General features: G+C 41.8%; 1 protein-coding gene across 1 annotated transcript in view; it reads right to left on the bottom strand.

Moving 5' to 3' along the window:
- Nucleotides 1-1,861: 1,861 nt before the first annotated feature.
- Nucleotides 1,862-23,078, bottom strand: part of erc2 (ELKS/RAB6-interacting/CAST family member 2) — a 34,457-nt gene continuing 13,240 nt past the window's right edge. Inside the window, 15 exon segments of the mRNA XM_022746785.1 lie at nt 1,862-2,457; nt 2,643-2,823; nt 2,947-3,014; nt 4,381-4,444; nt 4,952-5,028; nt 5,609-5,756; nt 7,001-7,161; nt 7,284-7,399; nt 11,204-11,432; nt 15,219-15,359; nt 18,616-18,756; nt 19,657-19,794; nt 20,692-20,859; nt 21,508-21,675; nt 22,590-22,745. Of these exon segments, the coding sequence (XP_022602506.1) occupies nt 2,988-3,014; nt 4,381-4,444; nt 4,952-5,028; nt 5,609-5,756; nt 7,001-7,161; nt 7,284-7,399; nt 11,204-11,432; nt 15,219-15,359; nt 18,616-18,756; nt 19,657-19,794; nt 20,692-20,859; nt 21,508-21,675; nt 22,590-22,745 (1,734 nt within the window). The 3' untranslated portion in view covers nt 1,862-2,457; nt 2,643-2,823; nt 2,947-2,987.

The raw sequence follows: 23,078 nt of genomic DNA on the forward strand, positions 1-23,078 counted from the left end.
AAGTTTCACACAATCTGTTGATTCTTGGTCAGTGACAAGAGCTGTTAAGGTTCATGGAGGAAGCAGACACGTAAAACATGAGACATGGATCACCTCTGTCTGTGAAGATGGGTTGGGTGGGGTGGGGGGGTGGTGGAAAGACATTTATATACAACAATCAACACTTGGCCATATCAGGGAGACACACAAGCACCATGAGAGGGGGGGAGAGGAAGTGGGGATAGTAACAGTCTAATTCAATTTTCCGCTATACTGTAACAATGTGTGTTGGTTTTTTCTATTTAAATCAGCTGTCACAGTCACATATGTCACCACTTCTGTTTACACGACGACGACGACGACAAACACGCGAAACAAATGCATCCCGACAGAGTCACTCAAACCTCCACTTAGATGTTAGTAGTGATAGTCCTCACTCACAAGTGCAAGTTTCTGACTGCTGAGTGCAGCAGACATAATCTCATTGCTAACAAACACACCTGCAAAATTCCATGTTTTTTTTTTTGTTTTTTTTTTTTTTTTTTTTTTTTTTTTTTTGTTCTTAGTTGTTACCACAGGCCAGGTGGTCTTCAACTGAGTGGTTTTCACATTTAGAGAGGAATGTAATAATGTCATCTTTTCGAGACTTCTAGATAGATTTGGATACACTTCTCTATTTCCCATAAACTGTTCTAAAGCTCTTATTTATTTTTTCATTTGGGCTGTCCTGTATTTTCAGACAGGGAATGTTACTTGCTGCTGAGGGGTTTTCTCACAATGTACAAATCAGAGGAAAAATCACACCACTCAACACTCTAAATAAGACATCTCTCTGACCTCCAGCCAGTTAGAAAAATAACCATGAAGAAAAAACATATAGTATCTCGTCAGTTTGAAACAATTTTCTGACCACATATAGACACACTCTATAGATTTCTCTCTATATGTATAATATATGCATATCTATCATATATGTGTACAGTTTTTACGAGGCACAGGCCACCTTGTTGAGAAGGAGAAAACAAGTCACTATGTTTGGGGAGGTCACACAGACTACTGGTGGAAGAGTACAAGGGAGAGGGAAGCAGGAGCATACTGTAGGTCAGAGACTCGGGTGTCAATGGTACAAACAGACCTGCAGGGAAAACATCTATTGGACATCGCCTCCACTTCATAGTCTATAATTTTATTTATATTAGCAGTATTCATAGAGGGAAATCTCCTCTGTGTGGGTCTTGAAGTGATTGTTGCTCACAAAGCCCCAATTGTCAAATCATATGTACAAAGTCTTTTACAGTTGTTTATGAAGCCCGTTGTGGGATCGAATCCCTCTACTGTAAAAGGACTAAAAGATGCTCTTGACCAGGTCTTCTGACACCATTTAGTTTGAGCACCAGCAAAAGCACCATTAGTAAAAATTCCTGCAACACAGAGGAGGTGCATAGGTGCATAGTCTCAGAAACTCAAAATACTCTGATGAACATTTTCTGACCACTCTCTTGGCCACTCTGATTGGATGGTTAATTACACTTTGATTGATAAATTTTAGTGAGGATGGGGAAATAAAAATGCATTCACTCTATGTTGACATCTGCATAGATTGATTCTTTTTTTTTTGACTACTTCTGATTAAAATGAGGTAATATGAAGAGAAACATCAATGGCAACCACAGCCTTAAGGCCAAAACAAGCCCAGGAACTGGAGGGCCCTGCTCATGCAGCCAAGGAAACCCCTCGATGCTGCAGACAAGGCTAAAGGCGTACTAGCAGTCAGCTCAAAGCTCTTCCGGTTGCCAACAAGAAATGACGACAAAAAAACCTAAAAGCATTCAAATCTGGTGTGTGTGGAACATGCAATTCTCAGGTTTGGGGGGAAAAAAGCAAGTAAAGGGACAATACATAATTTTTTTTAGAGGTGCTGAACATGAGGTTCTCTAGAAAGGGGTGATTTGGGGTATGATAAAGGTAAAAAAAAGTTATTGGGTGCCACAACCAGGTGAATAAAACAAAAGAGACTCTGCACACTGAGGGTCATGATAGCCAGGCAGAGGGGTCAGATGTCACCAGGTGGGGTCAGCAGGGCAGTGAGGATCGAGAAACCATGACATAGTCAAGCAGGGGAGCCAACCAGAGCCAGAGGAGTCAGTCAGGCAGGTGAAACAGACAGCAAGACAACCATGATCTTGAACCAACTAAAAGAAAAAGGATGAGGAAAATAAAAACTAGGCTGGCAGACAGTCATGAGATTTCTGCTGGGAGGATCAAGAGGGCGTTGTTGGTCTGAAGCAGGTGACAGACAGGTGAGGTGACCTCTGTGAGACCTCTGATGCAGGGCATGCCTGTTCAAACTAACAATCTGACACAGAGCACTTCAACATCTGCCTCTTTCTATCTAATTCAGTCCCGCATCTGTGATTTGTACGGAGAAAGTGGCCGACATCTGCTCCTGTTCACACGAAGAAGAGGTCCCAGGTCACCCTGAGCAGAAAATGAAGAAGAGCATAATTTAAACTTCAGATGTCATAAAAATGTCATAGTATAGTAAGACATCAAAAATATCATAAAATGTCGTAGTATGGCAAGACATCAAAAATGTCATAGTCATAGTATAGTAAGCAACTATCAGATGTTTTGATGTCTTTGTGTGAAAGGCGTGAAATTACCTGCCCAGCTGTCAGCCTCCCCACATGACCTGCACACCTGAGCGCACCTTCCTCTTTCCCGGAAAATAAACAAAAGTCCCATTGCTGAGTGCTGATAGAGTGGCGATAACAAATGTTTGGTTGGGTAGTAGTGTTTCAACATCATGGCATGGCTGTGCTCTTCCAGTAGTGACTGAATCATCTGAATGCAAAAGAAAAAGATCATGTCATGTCATGCAGCTTTTTAGTTTGTTACAAAGCATAAGACACAGGAAACTGAGAATCGTAAAGTGGAAAAGTATATCCAAAAAAAAATATATCTCACCCCTCAAAACAACATTAGAGCTTTGGTTGTCACAGCAAGGATTATGCCCAAATGCCCTCCTCGTCATCCTGTTGTTGGCAGTGTTGCAGGCCCAACAGGACCGATAAGCATGAAGAGAAGAAAGTAAACAGAAACTGGAGTAAAAAATGTCACTGGCACAGCAGGAAGCTGTGTGGAAGAAAAATAAGCATGCTCAGAATCACAGAAAGTATTAATATGCAAAATTGTGCTTAGCAAAGAAGCTTTGGCAAAGATCTTACTGTCATGGTCTCAGCCTGGAGGCTCCAGGTTTTTGGTTTTTGGACTTTCTTGGTTGGGTTTTCTGTGTTTTGGGTTTCTGTTCTGAGTTTTGAGTGTTTTCTGGTTTGGGTGTTCTGGTTAGTTTTGTCTTCCCTGTCTTGTGCTCTGTTTCCCTGTGCACTTCCTGTTTTGTTTTGATAGTCATGTCACCCCAGTGTCTGAGTTCTAGTTTTGCTTCCTTTTGTTAATCATCCCTGATTGGTCCCACCTGTGTCTGATTCCCCACCTGTTCTCCATTGTTAATCAGTTCTGTTCCTTTTTAAAAGCCCTTGTTCTGTCTTGTCCTTGTGGTATCATTGTTTGTTTGTAGGTTGTGAGGTTAAATGTGTGTTTTGGCGACTCATGTTTGGACTTTGGTTTTTCTTGGAATAAATTCTTTGACACGGCTACCATCTCCGCATTTGGGTCCACCCTTTACCCCTACTCACCTCAAGCGCGTGACAGAATGATACCACAAGGACAAGACAGAACAAGGGCTTTTAAAAAGGAACAGAACTGATTAACAATGTAGAACAGGTGGGGAATCAGACACAGGTGGGACACATCAGGGATGATTAACAAAAGGAAGCAAAACTAGAACTCAGACACTGGGATGACATGACTATCAAAACAAAACAGGAAGTGCACAGGGAAACAAAGCACAAGACAGGGAAGACTAAACTAACCAGAACACCCAAACCAGAAAACACTCAAAACCCAGAACAGAAACCCAAAACACAGAAAACCCAACCAAGAAAGTCCAAAAACCAAAAACCTGGAGCCTCCAGGCTGAGACCATGACACTTACATGGCTATACTTTGAACTGGGTGGCTTTCTATCATCACGTGAGAAAGTGAGTTTTGATTTCTATGGCAGTTTTTTTTACCTTTTTATAATTTGTCTTGAAAAATATAAAAATCAAAGAGCAAACAGTTGACATTTGTTATAGTTCTCAATAAAGTTTGGGACCTCGAAAAGTACTAAAATCAAACCCCTGTTCTTCCGTTTTCATCGTTGCCTTTCTCTCTATACCACTGGCAACACTGTGCTGTCGTAAAATGGCTGATCTGACATGTTAATGGTGTTGAAGTTACTGCTGAATTTGGTGGGACTTTTAACAATTGTAAAGGGAATAACATGGCGAGACATCTGACCTGGTCCGGGGAGGGGCGGTGACCAGCATGTGGGGGTCCTCGGGCTGGCCCTCCACGGTGATGGGGCGACGGGTGACGTGGATGCTGGGTGTGGTGTGGATGCTGCGGGTGCTGAGGATGCTGGGGATGCTGGGGGTGCTGGGGGTGCTGGGGATGCGGGTGCTGGGGGTGTGGTCCTTGTTGGGGAGGACCGTGCGGGTGTTGAGGGTGAGGGTGCTGCGGAGGGGGATGTCCGTGTGGGTGCTGAGGCATGTGCTGTGGGTGCTGTTGGTGAGGGTGTTGGGGTTGCGGGGGACGTGGGTGCTGTTGGTGTTGGGGAGGTTGTTGGGGATGCTGAGGATGCTGCTGGGGGTGCTGTGGATGAGGAGGGTGAGGGTACTGTGGTTGTGGCTGCTGAGCGTGCGGGTGCTGTTGAGGGGCCTGCGGGTGCTGTGGATGCTGTGGATGCTGTGGATGCTGAGGATGCTGAGGATGTTGCGGATGTGCGGTGTGTGGATATGGAGTCTGCTGGGCGTGGGGAGGGTGGGGGTACTGGGGCTGGGGCTGAGGCTGAGCATGTGGGGGTTGAGGCTGGGGGTGGTGAGGACCATGTGGATGATATTGCTCATCTTCATAGTTGTCGGCTATTAGCTTCATTCTGCTTTGTGTCTGTAGGAAGAGGAAAGTGGTTAGTGCATGATTATCTGCAGCTGTTAAACAGAACATTGTGCCATCATAATATGCATAAAGAGACCAGATGATCAGTGCCAGAACTTGATTTGTCTTAGAGGCATACTTTTAAATCTCAAGTTTTGACCAGGTGAACATACCTTGAATATTACATTAATGGGCCAACACATTGAATAGATTTGCCCTCAGCTGTGTCACACACTTTTATTGGAAAATATTTAAATTTCATGTTAATGGCCAGAAAAGTTAATGCCATTCCCGTGCACTTGGCAAATTTGTAACTTGATTTGGGTTTGACTGGATGTGACTTAATTGCCCCCCAAAAAACATAACAGCTCTGACTCATGCGGCAAAATTATGAAATGCTATATTTGGGAAAAGTGCCAAAACTGAAAGTACCAAAAAGGCTCAGTGGCCATGTGTATGTACAACTCCCCTGTAGATGAAATGGAAAAAATGGCTAGTTGCCTTGTGCTATATTTTTCATACTGATTAATGTTGCCTTGGCAACAAGTTAAAGTGCAAAGAGATTTCCTTGACATTGTGCTGCAGTACTTACGTGTTGTTTGAGCTGGTGCATCAGTTTGTCCCGCTCCCTCTTGAGGGCCAGCACCTCCTCCTGGGTCTTCTTTTTATTAGAGGCAGACAGTTCCAGCAGTGCAATATTAGCATCTTTCTCACTGATGGCTGCCAGCAGAGCCTGTTGTCTGAAGAGCAAAAACAAGATTAGGGCATCAGCACTTATATTCTATCAAACAGAGAGAAAAAAGATTAAATAAATGCTATATTGTTAAGCCATTTTTGAAGCTCTATTAACTAAAGAACTGTAAGTCAAACCGCATCAGTTCACCTGTTCAAGTGCCAGAGAAGCTACTTCTGGCCAGCCTCCAGCTTTAAAGGAGCCAGATGATGATTGATGCCACAAGACACTCAAAACTCTAATTGCTTTGTTCTCCTCTCAAGGATGACATTAAATTAGCCTCGCAACTCAGATGACATTTCTCATGCTCCCTCCTCACTCTGAGATTTTAAAGGATTAGTCTGACATTTTCGGAATGCGCTTATTTGCTTTTGTGCTGAGAGTAAGATGTGAAGATTGATCCCACTCTCACGTCTGTCTGTTAAATACAAAGCTACAGTCAGTTGCCACTTAAAAATGGTGTGTAAAAATGACAAGTTGAGGTTTTATTTCTGTAAAAATGTCCTCTGAGAATCAATAAGCCTGATCACACAAAAAAGGACCAGCAAACTATAGGGGTGTAAACGCTGACACGACTTTAAGCTGAGCTAGGTCTTTTGGTATAAAATGAAGCATGAACTGCATGCCCTATTTCTAACCTCGATATTTTTCATGGTCAATAATTAAGGGAGAAATTGAACTATGTTTCCAGACAAAAATAGAATTATCGCCTCTGTCAACCAGCCAAGTTGCAGCAGATATGGTCACAATCTCTGAGTTAAAGCGCTGAATAATGGCCAGAAGTGATTTTGCAGAACATTATGATGTAACTATTACTATTACTACTGTCATTATGATGTTTGAAGTTGACTTTTCAACATTTGGATACAAAATGTCATCACTTCAACATTTTATCCTGTTAGATATTTGAGTTAAACTGTGTCATAATTAGTGTATGAATTTGTGAGTTATGGCAAAAAATGAGTTTTGGTAGGTCATAATGACCTTTGACCTTTTACCACCAAATTCTAATCAGTTCATCCTTGAGTCCAAATGAATGTTTGTGCCAAATTTGAAGAAAATTCCCTCAAGGCGTTACTGAGATGTTGTGTTCACGGGAATGGGAGGGACAGATGGACGCAGAACCCAAAACGCCTCCGGGCCTGGCTGTCTCCAGCGTGGAGACATAAAAATCCCTTCATGGATTTGCCTCAAACACATTTAGAGAAGTGTCTTTGCAAGGTCAACGTTAAAGGTGACGATGACACTAACTTCATCTCCAGGATCTCCTCCAGCTGTTTCCTGCGCTCTTGTCTCATGTTGGTGAGGTGGGTGTCCCTCTCCTGCAGAGACTGCTGTGTGGAGGAGAGACGCTGCTTGGTGGCATCCAGCTCCTGCCTTGTCCTTTCCAGTGTGTTCATCAGCTCCTCCAGCTGATAGACAACAAACATTATGTAGGAACACACAAAAGACACATTGAAGACCCACATTTTATTACCCAGAGCTACACCATGTATCATAAGTGTTAAATGTTTTTCATGAGTAAAATCTGCACCTTTAAGTGGTGGCCACTATCCATGGAGGTGTCCTTACGAGGGTCCTGTCCTAAGCCTTTCTTGTCCCCTTGTGGTCCCAGTTTGATGTTTGAACCCTTCTTAGTCTGGTCTTTGCCTCCTTGTCTGTAAAACCACAAAACTTCAAGATCATTTTTTTGCAAATAATCTTTTCATATCCCATTCTGTAGTTAAAGTGTACCCATATACTACAACAAAAAACATCAAACACAAACAAGTACAACAAGTGTAGTAGACATTCATGTCAGGTGCATTTTGAATGAGACTTATTTCAAAATAGTACCAGTCATGAGATCACCACGACAGCAACAAGACATGAGCCTCACAAATGAATTGTTAGCTTCATGTTAACATGACAGTGCTGAGATGACTCACAGGTTTAAGCACCAGAGTTAGCATGGGGTAGGTAGAGATGGGGGCACGATGGGGGCAGGGGCATTGCTTACCTTGGAGCTAGACTGCAGATGGGGAAAGGAAAAGGTAGAAGAGAAAGGGGCGATGGGACAAGTGGACATTGAAAGCAGGAGACGAGAGCACACACAGGAAAAAGTAAAGAAAGAGACATTAGAACCAGAACATAAAGAAACAACCACAAGAAAATACAGAGGACCCAGAGGAGATCACAGTGTGTTCACTGACTACAAAGGAGCCTGTGACAGCTGCTGCTCTGCAGCCTGACACAGCTAATGCAGGATGCACCTTCTCTGAGAACATAGAACTATGTGCATCTGCTGCCAAGCCTGGGAGTGGCAGACATGCAGTCAGTCAGGCAAAAATCAGCCGGGCAAAGAAAGAGGTGAGGAGCACAGGTTTAAGTGCCGAGCAAAAGGAGGGGAAGCCAACAGTGGTTTGACCAAGTGGGCGAGAAGTAGTGAGCTAGCGAGAGAATCAGTTATGGATGCAGGGTGGTTCAGACAGAAGAGACCCGACTGAACCGACACAGTTCAGGAACAAGGGTTCAGTCAAGATCCTACCTACTACAGCACCTCACTCACTGAGCGCGTGTAGACCTGGAGCACAGCAGCTCTATTCATGCAGGCCACTAGGCTGATCATTTCCCTTAGTGTCTGGTAGAGCAAGCTAGGCAGGGCGGGGTGGGGGCAGGTTGGGCAGGGAGAGCAGGAAGGTGGGCGTCGGGAAAGACCACTTGAGAAGAGAGGGGCTGTCAGGTTCTGTTACTGGGATGATTTGAAGGTGCGAGGGTGACTGAGAGTTACAAATGAGGAGGGTACAGATGGGTGGCTGGAATGAGCAGGGGAAGCGTGCTCATGGCAGGAGGAGGCCTCAGCTCTAAGTACAAAAAACTTCTTACATACAGTAAGCTACAACACACAGCCACACCAAACACCACAAAAAGACACAAACGGGTGTATGTGTGTGTGTCTGCATGTGTATTAGTGTGCAAGATATTTCAGCAAAGGACATAAGGAGGTGTAGCATGTATAGTATAGCAAACTAAAAAGTACAAAAGAAGCAAGAGCAGTTGGGAAAATCACACCAAGTTCACCACACTTACACAAACCTCTAATAATACATAGCACAGTGCAGCATTTACAGTATTACTTAGTATCAATTATCTATATACAGGTGCAAATTTTTAAAGGGGCTTTCAATTACAAATGTGATTTTTTTTTACTGTGTAAATTGTGAAATTTGGTTCCAGGGTGGCTGAATCCTTGGTGTGATCATTTTAACCATTTGACTTCATCATGCATCATTACAGAAACAGGCCACAGCAGGAACAACAGTGTGAAGTAACGCTTACTGTTCAGGGACTCAAATGACTATGACAGAATATATGCCTAGACATATATTTCAAACTTTATGACCAGATGTTTAGCACTTATTCATTAGCTGATGTACAAACCTTAATCTTTAAGGTTTGTACATCATATTGAATCTTAATATTGAGACACATACAGTACAATTAATCTTACTCTATATGGTGATTTAATTTGTAATGTGATTTATCATACAGAACAAAATTTTTGTGTGACTTTAAATCCCCATTCTGTCATCAGGGCTGGTTGTCACATGCAGTTGAATAAATACACATGCAGTAAAAATTCTCTCTCTCTCTCTCACACACACACACACACACACACACACACACACACACACACACACACACACACCCACACACACACACACACACACACACACACACACACACAGATTGATCAAAAACCATTCATGACACATAGGCATAGAGCTACCATTAAGCAAACACATGCTGAAGAAATAAAAGCAAAACATGAATCCAGGGATCTTTGTATCATGTGCTCAGATACAGTAATGACACCATGTGCTAAAAACAGAGCTTGTCACTCTGATACAAAGATCTGTGAATCCTTCAGACAGCAGGCAGACCCAGGCACACAGGTGAAACCAGTTGCAGTTGCAGCAGTCGGAGACTTTAACCACGCAGCCGAGCTGAAGTGCCAGGGCAGAGCACTCACTTTCCCAGGAAATCCCACACCATGCCCCCTATCTGCTGGGGAGCAGCGGACACAGAAGGGAGCGGGTCAGGGGGAGCTCTGCCACCGGGGCGAGGGGTGGGGCGAGGGGCAGAGGGAGGGGGGCTGGTGTCGGGGTGGGGTGGGGGGGCACAACAGAGAAAGAGTTGCAGGGAAGATGGAGAAGAGATTGAAAAAAATGGATTTGAGGAAGGAAAAAGGAATAAAAGGAGGTCCAAGACCAAGGTTGAAAGTGATCAATGGCAGAGGATAAAAAAAAAGGGACAGGTGGGCATGAAACGGAAAATAGAAAAGGGGAACAGGACAGAAAAAAGTGGGTAAAGATGGTAAAAAAAAGAACAAGAACACTCAATTAATCAAACACCTCTAACAAATTAGCATGACACTGAAACGAAGTGGCCCTCCTCACTGGCTGAGAAGAAAAAATATAACTGGTTTTAACAGTAGGTGGTGGGACTTGGACTCTATAAGTGGCAGGGGAGGGGGGGGCTGTCATTGGCAGACAGTGCTCATGTGCGGTTCCCATGCAGTCCAACCGATCTTTGTGTCCGTCTCATCAGTTTGAAATCCATTCCAAGCGAATGACAAAAATGACGCTCTCCTCCAGAAAGACATCAGCCGAACCAAAGACAAAAGCTGCTTCCAGTGTGGACACTCTGGACCACGTACCACACTGAGAGGTGAGCCAAGAGCTGATGGGGCCACCAGCTTTATTAATGTTGTCCATTAAATGAAATCTCTTCCACTAAGGGGATGACTGAAGGGCACTTTGTGCTCATATCTAACATAGTGTCATAACCGCAAGCAGTCTGCCTGATGTATCTCAAGGCATTTCTGAGTGAATTATACACGACCATGACTGGACCCGGTACAGTGCAGTGTGCGGACAGACCATTATGACGTCACACTTGTACATAAAAACACAGAAATGACATGTACACAGATACAAAAGCACACGCAACTTCACTTAAAATATGAAGCACACAGTACAGGGCACTTTACAATTCACAAAGCAAACCAAGTGACATTTGAACTCGGACAGCTGAAACTCCAGAGGAAGAAAGTGAATATACCTGACACATTGTTTAGAATAATATTCTGAATATTTTGTCTTTTGAGTTGAATTTTTCTCACACTAATATCTTAAAACCCTAGCAGATAAAACCAAAACTATCTGCATGACAACAGTAGAGGTAAGTGAGAAAATATGGATTTTGGTCATTTTGGTGAAGCAACCCTTAACAGTTTTTGATGACATCTCACTCTTCTTCATATTCAGTTTGAATCCACTCATATAAGATGGAAGCGAATAGTTTCCAAATATTTCTATGTCTCTATATCACTATTAACACAATAAATGGGATAAAAGAAGTAATTACATCAGTACAGGCTGAGCTAAAAATAATGTCTTGTCTAATGCTAACTTCTCTAGAAAGTCAGAGTTAGTTACCTTTCCAACTCGGCAATCTTCTTGTCCTTGTCATTCTTTTCAGTCTCCACCTCTCGCAGGATGTCCAGGAGTCTCTCCACCTCTGTCTGAGCCTTGCTGGCCTCGTCCTTGTAGTAGCTCACCTCCTTCTCCAGCAGCTTCACTCTGTCCACGTAGTCTGGGTTCCCTCTGGAGCTCGACTGCTGCTCCACCTCGTGGGCTTTCTGCATCCACACACCAGGGGAAGACGCATACAGACATGCACACATGCACACACGCAAAGACACAATCGGTTGATATTATGATGCCGACACAACCATGCAGTGCAGCACAGAATGTTTTACTGCCCATGGAAGAGAGATACATACAGCACACTGCAGTCCATCAGTGTCTTATATTAACTACTCTCCTTGCTCTCTCCCTCTCCTTCTGAATGAGTAAAGCAGAGTAAAATGTTGTGGACGAAGGCATCATTACTTGTGCTGGTTCATTAGCTTTAACAGAGCTATTATTTAGCTCCATTTAACAGCCCTTTGAGACTCCCAGTCACTTTGCAGACTTGGTGAGTCTGCAAAGTACAGGACTGTGTATGTGTGTACAGGACTGCATTTTTTTGAGCAAAAAATAGTAACAAATCAGTGGCAGTAAAATGCTAAATCATGAGTCTGTCTCATTAGTTATCTGTCACAAACTAATCAGCACTACTGTATACTCAATATGGACTAATCTCACCATCATTGCAACAGTTTGTAACTCTCCATGAATTACATTACACTGGTACACATCACCCTCGAGACAATATGCAGCCACACATGTCAACACAGGTCGCAAAAGTGCAAGAGTTATACAGAGCCATCCACCAAAACACTGCCATGTTCTCCAACCACGGCTGATACCTCAGCTAACCGCACCACCACACTGAGACGAGAGAGAAGCGTGGCAACACTGACAGTGACGACATGCAACAAGGTCGACCAGATCATGCAAACCCAACGAAGCTGCACAGTCTTTGCAATTGTCAGTCAAAAGGATGGAGAAATAGACGCAACAGAGACCAAGTCAATCTGCTAATAGTAAGTTTCATATTTTAAGCATGAGGAGCTAATTTAGGATTTGCCTTGATGGAGATTATTCTCACTGATTTGATTTTAAAATGTACATAAATCCACTTTAGAACCACTAATCATTGCAAATAAATTGCTATTCAATAAGTATATTAAAAATACTTCCAAGAGAACTTTATTGCCCATCCAAATTAGTCTCCATACTGCCAGTAGAAGGTTGTATGAACTCCACTTTATGATGGCTTTTGTTTACCTGATGGCTTTCAATATTTTGTTTATCTGCTGATTTTGTGATTTATTATAATTTGTTCATTTACGTATCACAAATAATCAATTACTTCAGGATGATTAAAGCTCAACCTGTTTGCACCTGCAATTTTACTAAGCTCCACAAAAATATGTTTCAGTGATGCGAGTGCGAAAATATCAAATGTGAGTATCAGCTTTAAAATAATAGCTGTTAATGCTAACGTTGGCTATGTAGCAATAGCAAAATTTAAGAATAGCTCCTTTAAAGCTAGACTTGGACATGTAGAGGTATCCTAAAATAAAACAGAATGTGACTCTGTAAAAGACTCTAAAATCGAAATCATTTTTCTGTCATCGAATTCAACATCCACAAGGCCAATTTTGCTTTTCTTTGCAAGGGTGTAGGTGTCAAAACATATGCGAAAACTGGAAGTTAACTCGAGGCCACGTCCTTTCACAACTTTCACCACAAGTACTTCCATTAAAAAGCCCAGGTGTGCTGTTCTTTGTGTCAATATAAGCTCTGGGATTTCCTAATGTCACTCATTTGCCCTGATGATCTAGGTCCAGTGAAAGCTTAGCTGCATCTTTAAATTGTTGCATTGGACCTCAGCGTGCATAGAGCCTTCTTTTCTCTGATGTGGAAGAAAAAGAAAAATCCCACTGTTGTTAAACAAACTAATCACAAATAAACCAACTACAGAGCCACAATTTAAAAAGTTGCATATAAATAGATATACTGTGTTGCATATTCGGCATATTTGAAATTCCAACTAACCAAATAAAGTGAACTTTAAATATTGTATATGTAGCACCAGTTTCACCACGTGTCACAAACACAAACAGCTGCAGAATGAGTACGTTGCACAGGACTCTGAGTGCAATATAAAGCTCATTATATCAGTACAGTGCAATGGTCAACATGCATCTGGACGGGGCAGTGGGTGAAAGCAGAGCCTGTGCTGGGGTCTGGCATGATCACCATCTAGCATATTTCAGAGAAGTTATCAGTGTCCTCATGCTTTCAATATGTGCCTCAGAGAGCTGAAGAGAGGGACTTACAGGATTGTTCATGTGACTGAATAGCTGCTCAGCTTGCTATATTGCAAACGGAGGGGTTGAGGGAAGGAGTGGAAGGAGGAAGGGGGGGCCGGGAGAGTAAGTGTTAGGACTTTGTTTGAGCCAAAGGAGAGAACAGCAGGATCAGACATGTTACAATACATGTTTGACAGGTCAGTAACATCAGTAACAGCACATGTTGTTACAGGTTAAGGGCAACACAAACGGACAAATGCAGAGGAACAGACACAGGGATAGTCTGTGGATTATGGAGTAGGAGGGGGGTAGTTAATGGACTATCTGCTCCCTGCAGCAGCCTAACAAAGCAGTGCGGCCTGTTACAGGGAAGAAAGCATTATCCTAACTAACTGTGTTTTATATTAGGCAGGTCCCTGGTTCATTCCAGATTAGAGTGGTATTAACAGAACTTTTTACATTTTTCACAGTGTTCACTTTGGTATTATTTTCTGTATGTCTGCTGAATATCACAGAGTTTGTTCTGTCGAGGACTTTCTTATTAGTCAAATTCTTCAGTGTATTCCTATGGGAAAATAACACACAATACAAGGTCTGAGTTGCAGGCATTTCTGAGCAAGAAAAACCTCACGTAACCAATATGAAACCAAAGTCATTAGAATAAAAGAAATAGTTCATTCATTCAAGTCTAGAACTGATTAATAGTTTCCATTCAAGTGGTCCCTGGACTCTACGTGAGCTACGTCTTTTCTTCACAGTGGACATGCTCTGGATTTTTTATCTACAGTTCAGAGCAATTAACAGAGAGGAACAACTGTACAGTCTTCATTCAGGACAGAGGAGCTCTCCACAGTTCAGCCACAGCTGAAGCATTATATATAGGAAACAGTTTATTTGAAAAAATTACAGTGGTGTTAAGTTTTTAACCTTGACCTCTTGAAATGATATGTGGAAATTCCTCATATGTATGTCCTTTTCATTACAATAATAAAATAGCTGTAAATGTGGAACTGAAATTTAATCCTTGACCCTGGAAACAACGCTGTAGCTACTCTAGAAATTTCCTCAGCAGATGAAGTTGCAGCTCTCATCACACATATTTAGAGGTAGATTTTAGATGCAGAATGTGTGATATAGTCAAAAGTCCCAGAAACAGCTACTACATAAACCTTATAGTGAGTAAATTCAATCTGTTTTTGTGAGAGGCTATTGTGACATCATTTTAGCTTTGAATGAACATAGTTTCTTTTGTTTTGTTTGCTTGTTTTTTCACCCTGAAATAGTGAGTGATATTATTAGTGATAATAGTGATTAGTGAGTTTGGATGCTTCCCAAATAAAATGCAATGAAACACTTAATGGAAAGAAGAGGCCTTGAGTCCAGGACAACAAAAAGAATCGATAACTGTGAAAAGGAAAAAACGCCTCACCACTTCTTAAGTGGTGTGTACAATAAAGTGTAGATCACACTTTTAAAACATTACTTTAGCTGATTATTATATGTAATCCTGTTCATCATTTATGCTAAAACTGCTTGCTAACTGTACAAATAGTTACTGTACAGCAGGCACTTACATATACTTATAATCTCAATACTAGATAGTCAACAAATTTAGATCAGATGACTATATGAGTGTTTCAGGACTGTAATGCACACACTTACCTTCTGTAACTGGGTCTCCAACTTACTACACTCCTCTTTTTTCTGCTCAATGGCAATCTCCAGTGATTTGAGCTTTGAATCCTTCTTGAGGCCAGAAGATGCAAGCGATGAAGCATGTTCCTTCAGATCGATGAGACTGGACTGCAGATGGACAAACAGCACAGACAAGCAGAACAGGTTCAAACCAGGCAGCCAGCACAGTGTCAGCAGGTGTTACAAGACCACAGTGCCAGAGGTGGCAGCTTAAATGTCATATAGAGGCGTACTGAAAGACAAAAGTACGATACAGACTGTACAGTATGTACAAAGAGCTGCAGTGCACATTTCATAGTACAGCACTGATCCATTGCACCGTGATTTCCAAAGTACAAGATGTCTTATCCCTCTTAACGCTTCATCTGCCAGGAGCTTTGCTTTGTATCGGCCTACTACTGACAACTACAGCCTCAACAAGACCCTCAAATCTGGTTTTCTGAACATCAGACTGCTGTCTACTAAAGCATTATTGATAAACACCTTGATTCTTCAGCATTACTGGATATCATTCCTCTTTGTGAAACATGGCTTAAACAAAATATTATCTTACCTCTTAATGTAGCTTCCCCACCTGATTAATCTATAATTATTTATATAGCTTAATCTATAATGCCAATTTCACTAACCTCTAATCTTGAATTGACCTTTTGAGGCTCTTTTGAGGCTCTTGTATTGAAACCATCTCCACCAGTTATGAATCACCCCCTCTGTGATGAAAGACTACAACCGTTCCCTCTTGTGATACAGACCTCCTGCCCCTAATTCAAAATTTTTAGAACAAGAATTTATCACAAGTCTTGTTACATAAACTGTCGACATTCTCATTATTGGTGACCTGAATAAGGCCTGTATCCTCTAAATCAGCCTGTCTAGCAATTATTGACACTTTTAGTTTCTTCCAGTTTGTGGGTGAATCTACTCACTGCACCGGTAATATAGAGGTATATAATCTGACTGTCTGTCCCATCACTTCTGTGGTCTCTGATCACTTTCTTATCACATTTGAATCAGTTCAAATGTATTTACCACAAAACACATTGGTCCAGCAACTTTAGCTGCTCCTGATGAGCAATTACCAGTGGCCCTGACTCCTTTTAGTGTAGCAATTTGAAAATTGTACCAGTGACCAAATGCAGTTCTATCTAGTCTCTTGGACTCGGTTGCTCCTCTCACCACTTATATTAGATGGTCAAAGAGGTCTACACCTTGGTTTACTGAGAAAATGTGCTTGAATCAGGCGTGAAGGAGATTGGAGTGAAAATGGTGCAAATCAAAATCTGAAGCTCCCCACCTCCACTGACACAAATGTGTATAGAAATACAAACATTCTCTCTCCACTGTAGAGCAGCCTATTTCTTTAAGTTAATTATTAACAAAAAACACAATCCTAGATTTCTTTTTGACACTGTAGCCAAATTTACTCAAAAGCAGCCATCTCTTAGTTGCTCGCCCTTCGAAGCTCATGATTTTTTACAATTTTTCTGCAATAAATTAGATTAGATATAAAATCACCTCTTCTTCTCCAGCATCCTCTAGAGAGTCCCAGATGGTTTCTGCTTCAAAGAAATTTGAGATTATATTTCTTGAATCATTGTCTAAATTGGTGGTTGCTTCTCAACCCACCACCTGCCTTCTTGACCCTCTGCCAGCTAAATTCTCCAAAGATCTCTGGACGGTTTTAGGACATTTAGTGCTGAACATTGTTAAGTGATCCCCACTGTCCCCATTAGTTTTAAAACTGCTGTGGTTAAACTTTATTTAAGAAACGACATCTGCAGGATCTTCAACTATTGGCCAAGGTCAAACCTTCCCTTCTTTTCAAAAGTACTGTCTCAGCAGCTTTCAGCTCACTTGTCCAACAATAATCTTTTCGAACCTTTTCAGTCTGCCTTCAGGGCCTGTCACTCCACTGAAACAGCACTCACTAAAGTAGATGATCCTCAAATTTCTATGTATTCTGATTCCACCACATTCCAAGACTGCATGTCTCCTATAACAATACTATACTAACATTTTCTGATGTAAAATATGGAGTACCTCAGGGCTCTGTTCTTGGCCCTCTTTTCTCTCTTTATATTTCACCTCTGGGCTAAATTATTCACTGTCATGGAATGAATTTCCACCAGTATGCTGATGATACTCAGCTGTATGTGCTTATGAGGGATAACGACTCTTCTCAAATTGCAAAGTTACAGATATGTTTGTCTGCTGTGAAAAGATGGATGTCTCAAAATTTTCTGCTCCTAAATTCAGATAAAACTGAGATGCCAGTCATTGGCCCAGCTCAACCAGTTTGTTCAAGTAAGAGTAACTCTCAACAACTGTGATTTCCCATAGTCTCAAAGCCAAGAATCTTCAGTCAAGAATCTCTCCTTCAATCAGCACATTAAAGACATCACCAAGACTGCCTTTTTTCACCTACATAGCTAAAATTTGGTCTTTTCTGTCCATGACAGAAGCTGTTTCATTGAGACTTGATTATTGTAACATATTGTTTTCTGGCCTGCCACATGCTAGTATTAAAAGTCTTCAATTGCTTCAGAATGCTGCAACCTGAATTTTAACTAAATCCAGAAATTTTGACCATATTACACAAATTTTAGCTTCCCTTCATTGGCTCCCTATCCATGTCAGATCAGACTTTAAGGTGAATGAATGACATACTCCTTGCTCCTTTATACCTGTCTGATCTCTTTAAACCTTATATTCTATCTGGTGCTCTCTGTTGCCAGAATTTAAAGCTCCTGTTGGTCCCCAGAGTTAAAAAGACGCCTGTTGGCAGCAGAGCATTTTCCTATCGGGCCAACTTGGTTGAAGCCTTCAAATCCAAACTTAAATCTCAGTTTAACGCCTTAACTTTCAGTTAGCTCCTTATTCTTTCACAACTTCAGGCTTTGTACCTGTTACCTCTCTACCACCAGTGGGTCGGCCTCAGTCTCAATTAATGAAGTAAACCCAGTACATACAGTTCAGTCCATGTTGTCCATGTCCATGACGAGAATACTGTAAACTTTCTGACAATCACTGCATCATTCTACCTGTTTGCTTATTTCCTCAGGCACGAGCGCCCAGGCTGTGTACCCCTCTCTCTTTCTTCTCCCTTTCTCTCTCTCACTATCTCTCTCTCTCAACCCAATCAGTCAAGGCAGATGGCCGCCCCCCATCAGCCTGATTCTGCTCGAGGTTTCTGCCTCTTACAAGGAAGTTTTTCCCTGCCACTGTCGCCAAGTGCTTGTGCATGGTGGGAATTGTTTGGTCGCTGTAATAAATATCATAAAGAGTCCGATCTAGACCTGCTCTATTTGTGAACACACCCCTCTACCCAAACAAAAAAGGAAATCTTTTCACTCCACCCACTGACCTCTTTCTCTGTTAATTCTATCTGCAGGCTGTTGACCTTCTCCTTCAGGTCCTTGTTCTCCTTCTTATAGGACTCTACTTCTTCCAGACGTTCTCTGTCTTCTCTCTCCCTTTGGTCCTTTAAACGCTCTATAATCCTCTCCTAACAGACACAGACAAAGACAGACACACACACACACACACACACACACACAGAAAAAGAGTTAGAGGTATTTTTGTGTAACTTACGTCTGTTTAATGTTGTGTTTGTTTTTCTTGTTTTTGATTGCTGTTTTTATTTCTCCATTTTCTTTCTGTTAAGCACTTTATAACTTTGTAGTAGCCAATCAGAGACAGGGATTTACCTGCATCTGCATTTGATTTTACTTTTTTGTTTTTAAATCAATTTAATTTTGTGAAATCCTCGATATCTCCAGAAGACATTAACATATGGTATTAACAACAACCTGATATGTAGGATATGATAATAGTCTATGAAAATGATGAAAATGAAAATTAAAATAAATCAGTTTAGATTCAACAAAAATGCAAAATCTAGGGAGACCATTTAGTGATTTTACATTGGTGTTATGATGTTATGGAAACCAAATGAAAACCAAACTGGAGCAGGGAATAAATCACATCACATGCAAATAGTAGGTAAAAAATCCCAATCCTGAATTCTACATTTTGCTTTAGCTAAGCTTCAGTGTTTATTTATCCTGACCAAAGATTTCTTTTACTCTTAACCAGTTATTGCTAGAATTATGCTTCTCCAGGCTGCATGTAGGCAATCGTGCGCAGGACCTCTTGAGCTCTATTGGATTTAAGAACATTTTTAAGATGTAAGAAATTTGATTTCTTAGTCTGCGGGAAGGAGTAAAAGTGATTCAAAAATGTCAAACTTTCACTACAGGCCCTGACATCAAACCTCAAACTTCATTCAGAGGAACCAAAACCTGCAAGGAAGTGGGGAAAAATGATTTAGTTTTGCAGCAGCTGATCAAGTCACAACCACAGCTGAGTTGCATTTTTGAATCTTCAGTTTGCTGAAGTCCTGTACCTTCTCTGACAGCGCCTCCTCCAGGGTGGCCAGGGCAGTGTCTGTGTTACTGGAATCTGTCTGCAGAGACTTGACCCTGTCCTTCAGGTTCCCCAGCTGCTTGTCTTTGTCACGCAGCTGCTCCTGCAGATTCTCAATCTGACCCAGGGAGGAGGAGACCAGCAGGACGGTGGTGCCACAGGGAGGAAAGAAAGCAGAGAAACAGAGTTAACTAGCATGATCTCAAAACCAGAGCAGTATTTAAAATTTGTGTAACAGCTGGAGATTGTAAAAGCCTTTGAAGATTAACACCCTCTACAGACAACGTCATGTTCATAAATTGAAATGTGCTGGGGCTTTAAACAGAAGCATTTTTCATTTCAGGAAGAAATGCATCAAAAACTGACAGACTTTTAAGAAGAATTTTGAGAAGTACTGTATAATATAAATGTAGCTAATCGTCATTGTGTATTACAACTACTGTAAAAACTATTTCAAGACATTGAAATATCTAATTTACTACATTATATGAGTGACATAAACAAAACCAAGTAGGTAAAAAGCAAAAATTTAGAACTCAAGAGAGGTCAAAAAGAGGGAGATAAAAGTGGACGAATGAGGGAGACGAGGTGCAATAGAACACGAAGGGAGGAAAAAAGCAAAGTGAATGGGTGAGCAAGTCAGGGTGAGAGAGGGAGTAACACTCTGTGAGTATTTATAGCACATACACACACACACTAGAGGCAGTGAGGCAGAAATATCTTCTTGCTTGTCTTTCTGTGGACACTTCCCCCCTGAGAGCCACAGAGACTCTCTCACTCTTAATGGAGAGAGTAACCACTCTGCTTTGTACTCTCACTGAGTGACTGGTTTAGCCCAGGACACGAGCATCTGACAGAATAACTTGCTCCCTTCCTCAGTTATTTCGAATGTCAGACTACATCTGGAGTACACCTGCAGTACATACACCTCCACCTACTCACCAGAGTCTGGTTTAACCAATAAATAATATAACAAAAACTCAGAGGTGAGGTTTTCTTCATCTCTGATTCTCACCTTCTTCTGCAGGACATTGATCTTCCTTTCTTTGACCTCTAGCATGTCCTTCATGTCCCTGATTTCTCCAGCGAGCGTACCCTTCTCCTCCGTCAGGTCCTGTAGCTGCTTGGTTTTCTTGTTCAGGAAGGACTCTTTCTCCTCCAGACGCAGACGTAGAGCATCAACCTGAAGCCCGACACAGACAAAAACACTCTAGAGGAAGTCCATACATTGAGCCTACTTAAAAATAAAAAGAGCTTCCCATAATGTGGATTTGACTGTAAATGAGCAAAAATGCTTCACAGAGTTATTAAACACAACAAATTTGCAAAACCTATAATTTGCTATGAAATTTTGAAATTGCTATTTCAAAATTGGCTCATTTTAAAAGATCTGCAACAGTGTTCATTAGAGGTGCTTTGAAGTATTTATTCATCTTCACTTAATCTCCATGAAGTTGCAGGAAAAAACCAGCCAGTATCTGAGCCAGTATTCATTAGTGTGGTGTTCTACAGTGAGTGCATTACAGTAACTGTAATGCTGCTACAATTATTAATTTGTTGGTGCAGCTTTTTGATGTTTTTGATGTTTATTAGATGTGCTGTGACAGTACACTCCACATTACAGTTCCTTTGGTGGCGCCTTGAGTTACAGTTCAGTTAGTTTGAAGTCCCCAAAGTAAATAAAGTGCTGATATGATTTGCAGTAATAAGCCCCAGGCCAAAGGCAAGCCTATTATTTGCTCAGTTTGGCTAGGAGGATGAAAATGTTGGTGAGGCAGTGGACAGTTAGGTTGATTTACTGTATGTGTGCGAGTTAAGGGATTTTCATTACCTCTGTTTGCAGGATGGCAGCACGTTGCTCCTTGGCAGTGAGAGACTCTTTGAGCACCTCAATATGCTGTTTGCAGTCTGAGTTCTGGTTGTTGAGGGTCTCTAGTTTTGTCTGCAGAGCCAACAGCTCTGACTCCTTCTTTGACAGCTCCTGCTTCAACTGGTCAATCTGCACGACACGTGACACAGACAGAACGCCCAACCCGTTACATTAGCAATGTATTGTTTTACCACCGTGGCGCGCGTGTGTGACAGAGAGAAAGCGAGAGAAAACACGACACATCGACACGCATCTCTCTCATTAAAAATGCATTTGGGACTGACTCCCCTGCATTCATCATATATTATACATCATCTCTATTCATGATTGATGAAAAGAGGGCTAAAAATAGAATAACAAAACTGTGGCTGGTCCGCGCCTGGTCGGCTGATATGAGGAGCAGTATGTAAACACAGAGTCAAAGCTTGGGAGAGACACATGAGCTCCAGAGAGCAGCGGACACAGACCCCTTGACACAATCACTGATTTCAGTATGCTGAAGGCTTGACAGCGTAGCAACCAAAAACACAAGTTATCGTGTCGTCATGGTGCGTGGGCTGATAGAAACACTGACAGGTCTGAAAACGAAAGCAGGTGAAGTCGATTTAATGAAAACGAATCCATCACTCTGACTTTGTGGGCAGGCGAGCACTTCACTCTTTGAACATAATGTATGTCACAACTGTCTGTTGGCAGCAGAATAATAAAGTAATAAGCTTTCAGATGTAATTAAGCAGGGAAAGTTACGTATTTTATTACAAGCCACAGCATGTTCTTGCTGATCTCGCCTGTTTTAGTATTCTTGATACTGACCTCTTCTCAAAAAACAGCAGAGAAGCATCTCAGATTTGTTGCCAGCAGGACACTTTGCTGATGATACTAAACGCAAAAGCAGCTAATTTAAGTCACACATCAGCTTCATTTAGTATTCTCCTCTCTGCACAGATCTTTCTGTACCCTGAACCACTCCTTCGTGTTTTTCAGCCATATTTTCACAGGATCTGTACTTCACCATGTGCATGCAAAGTGTAGATGGTGTCTACCTTGGTCTTCATAAACTTTGAGTGGTTCTTGTAGACCTCCATCTGTTTGATCTCCTCCTCTCTGTCCTCTGTGTTCAGTAAGCCGTTTGCCTTCAGCATTTGGATCTCATCCTCCAGATCTCGGATGTTGCGCTCCAGAGAGGCAATTTTGGTGTCCTGCACACAAACACGCAGAGGAGACACACCTCAAAACCTTGACTGGCATGTCCACAAGTTGCATGATGCAAGTAAACCTGAACTAGAGTCCAGGACAAACAGAAAGACCAAAAGCAACAAAAAAAAAAAAAGAAAAAGATTTAGAGGGAGTAAAATACAGAGAGAGTATGAAAGAGAGATAAATAGTGAGATAAAGAGAAACTGGAAGAAGCTCTTTGGTGTATCTGAGAGCAACTGCAGCATCTGTCGGTGAAATCACAAGCTTTCTACCCAGCTCCTTGCAGCAGCCCAGAGGATTAATCACCATTGGGAAATACTGAGCACACATCCAGC

This window comes from Seriola dumerili, unplaced genomic scaffold, assembly GCF_002260705.1.
Source record: "Seriola dumerili isolate Sdu_G_001 unplaced genomic scaffold, Sdu_1.0 BDQW01000109.1, whole genome shotgun sequence".
Classification (NCBI taxonomy): domain Eukaryota; kingdom Metazoa; phylum Chordata; class Actinopteri; order Carangiformes; family Carangidae; genus Seriola; species Seriola dumerili.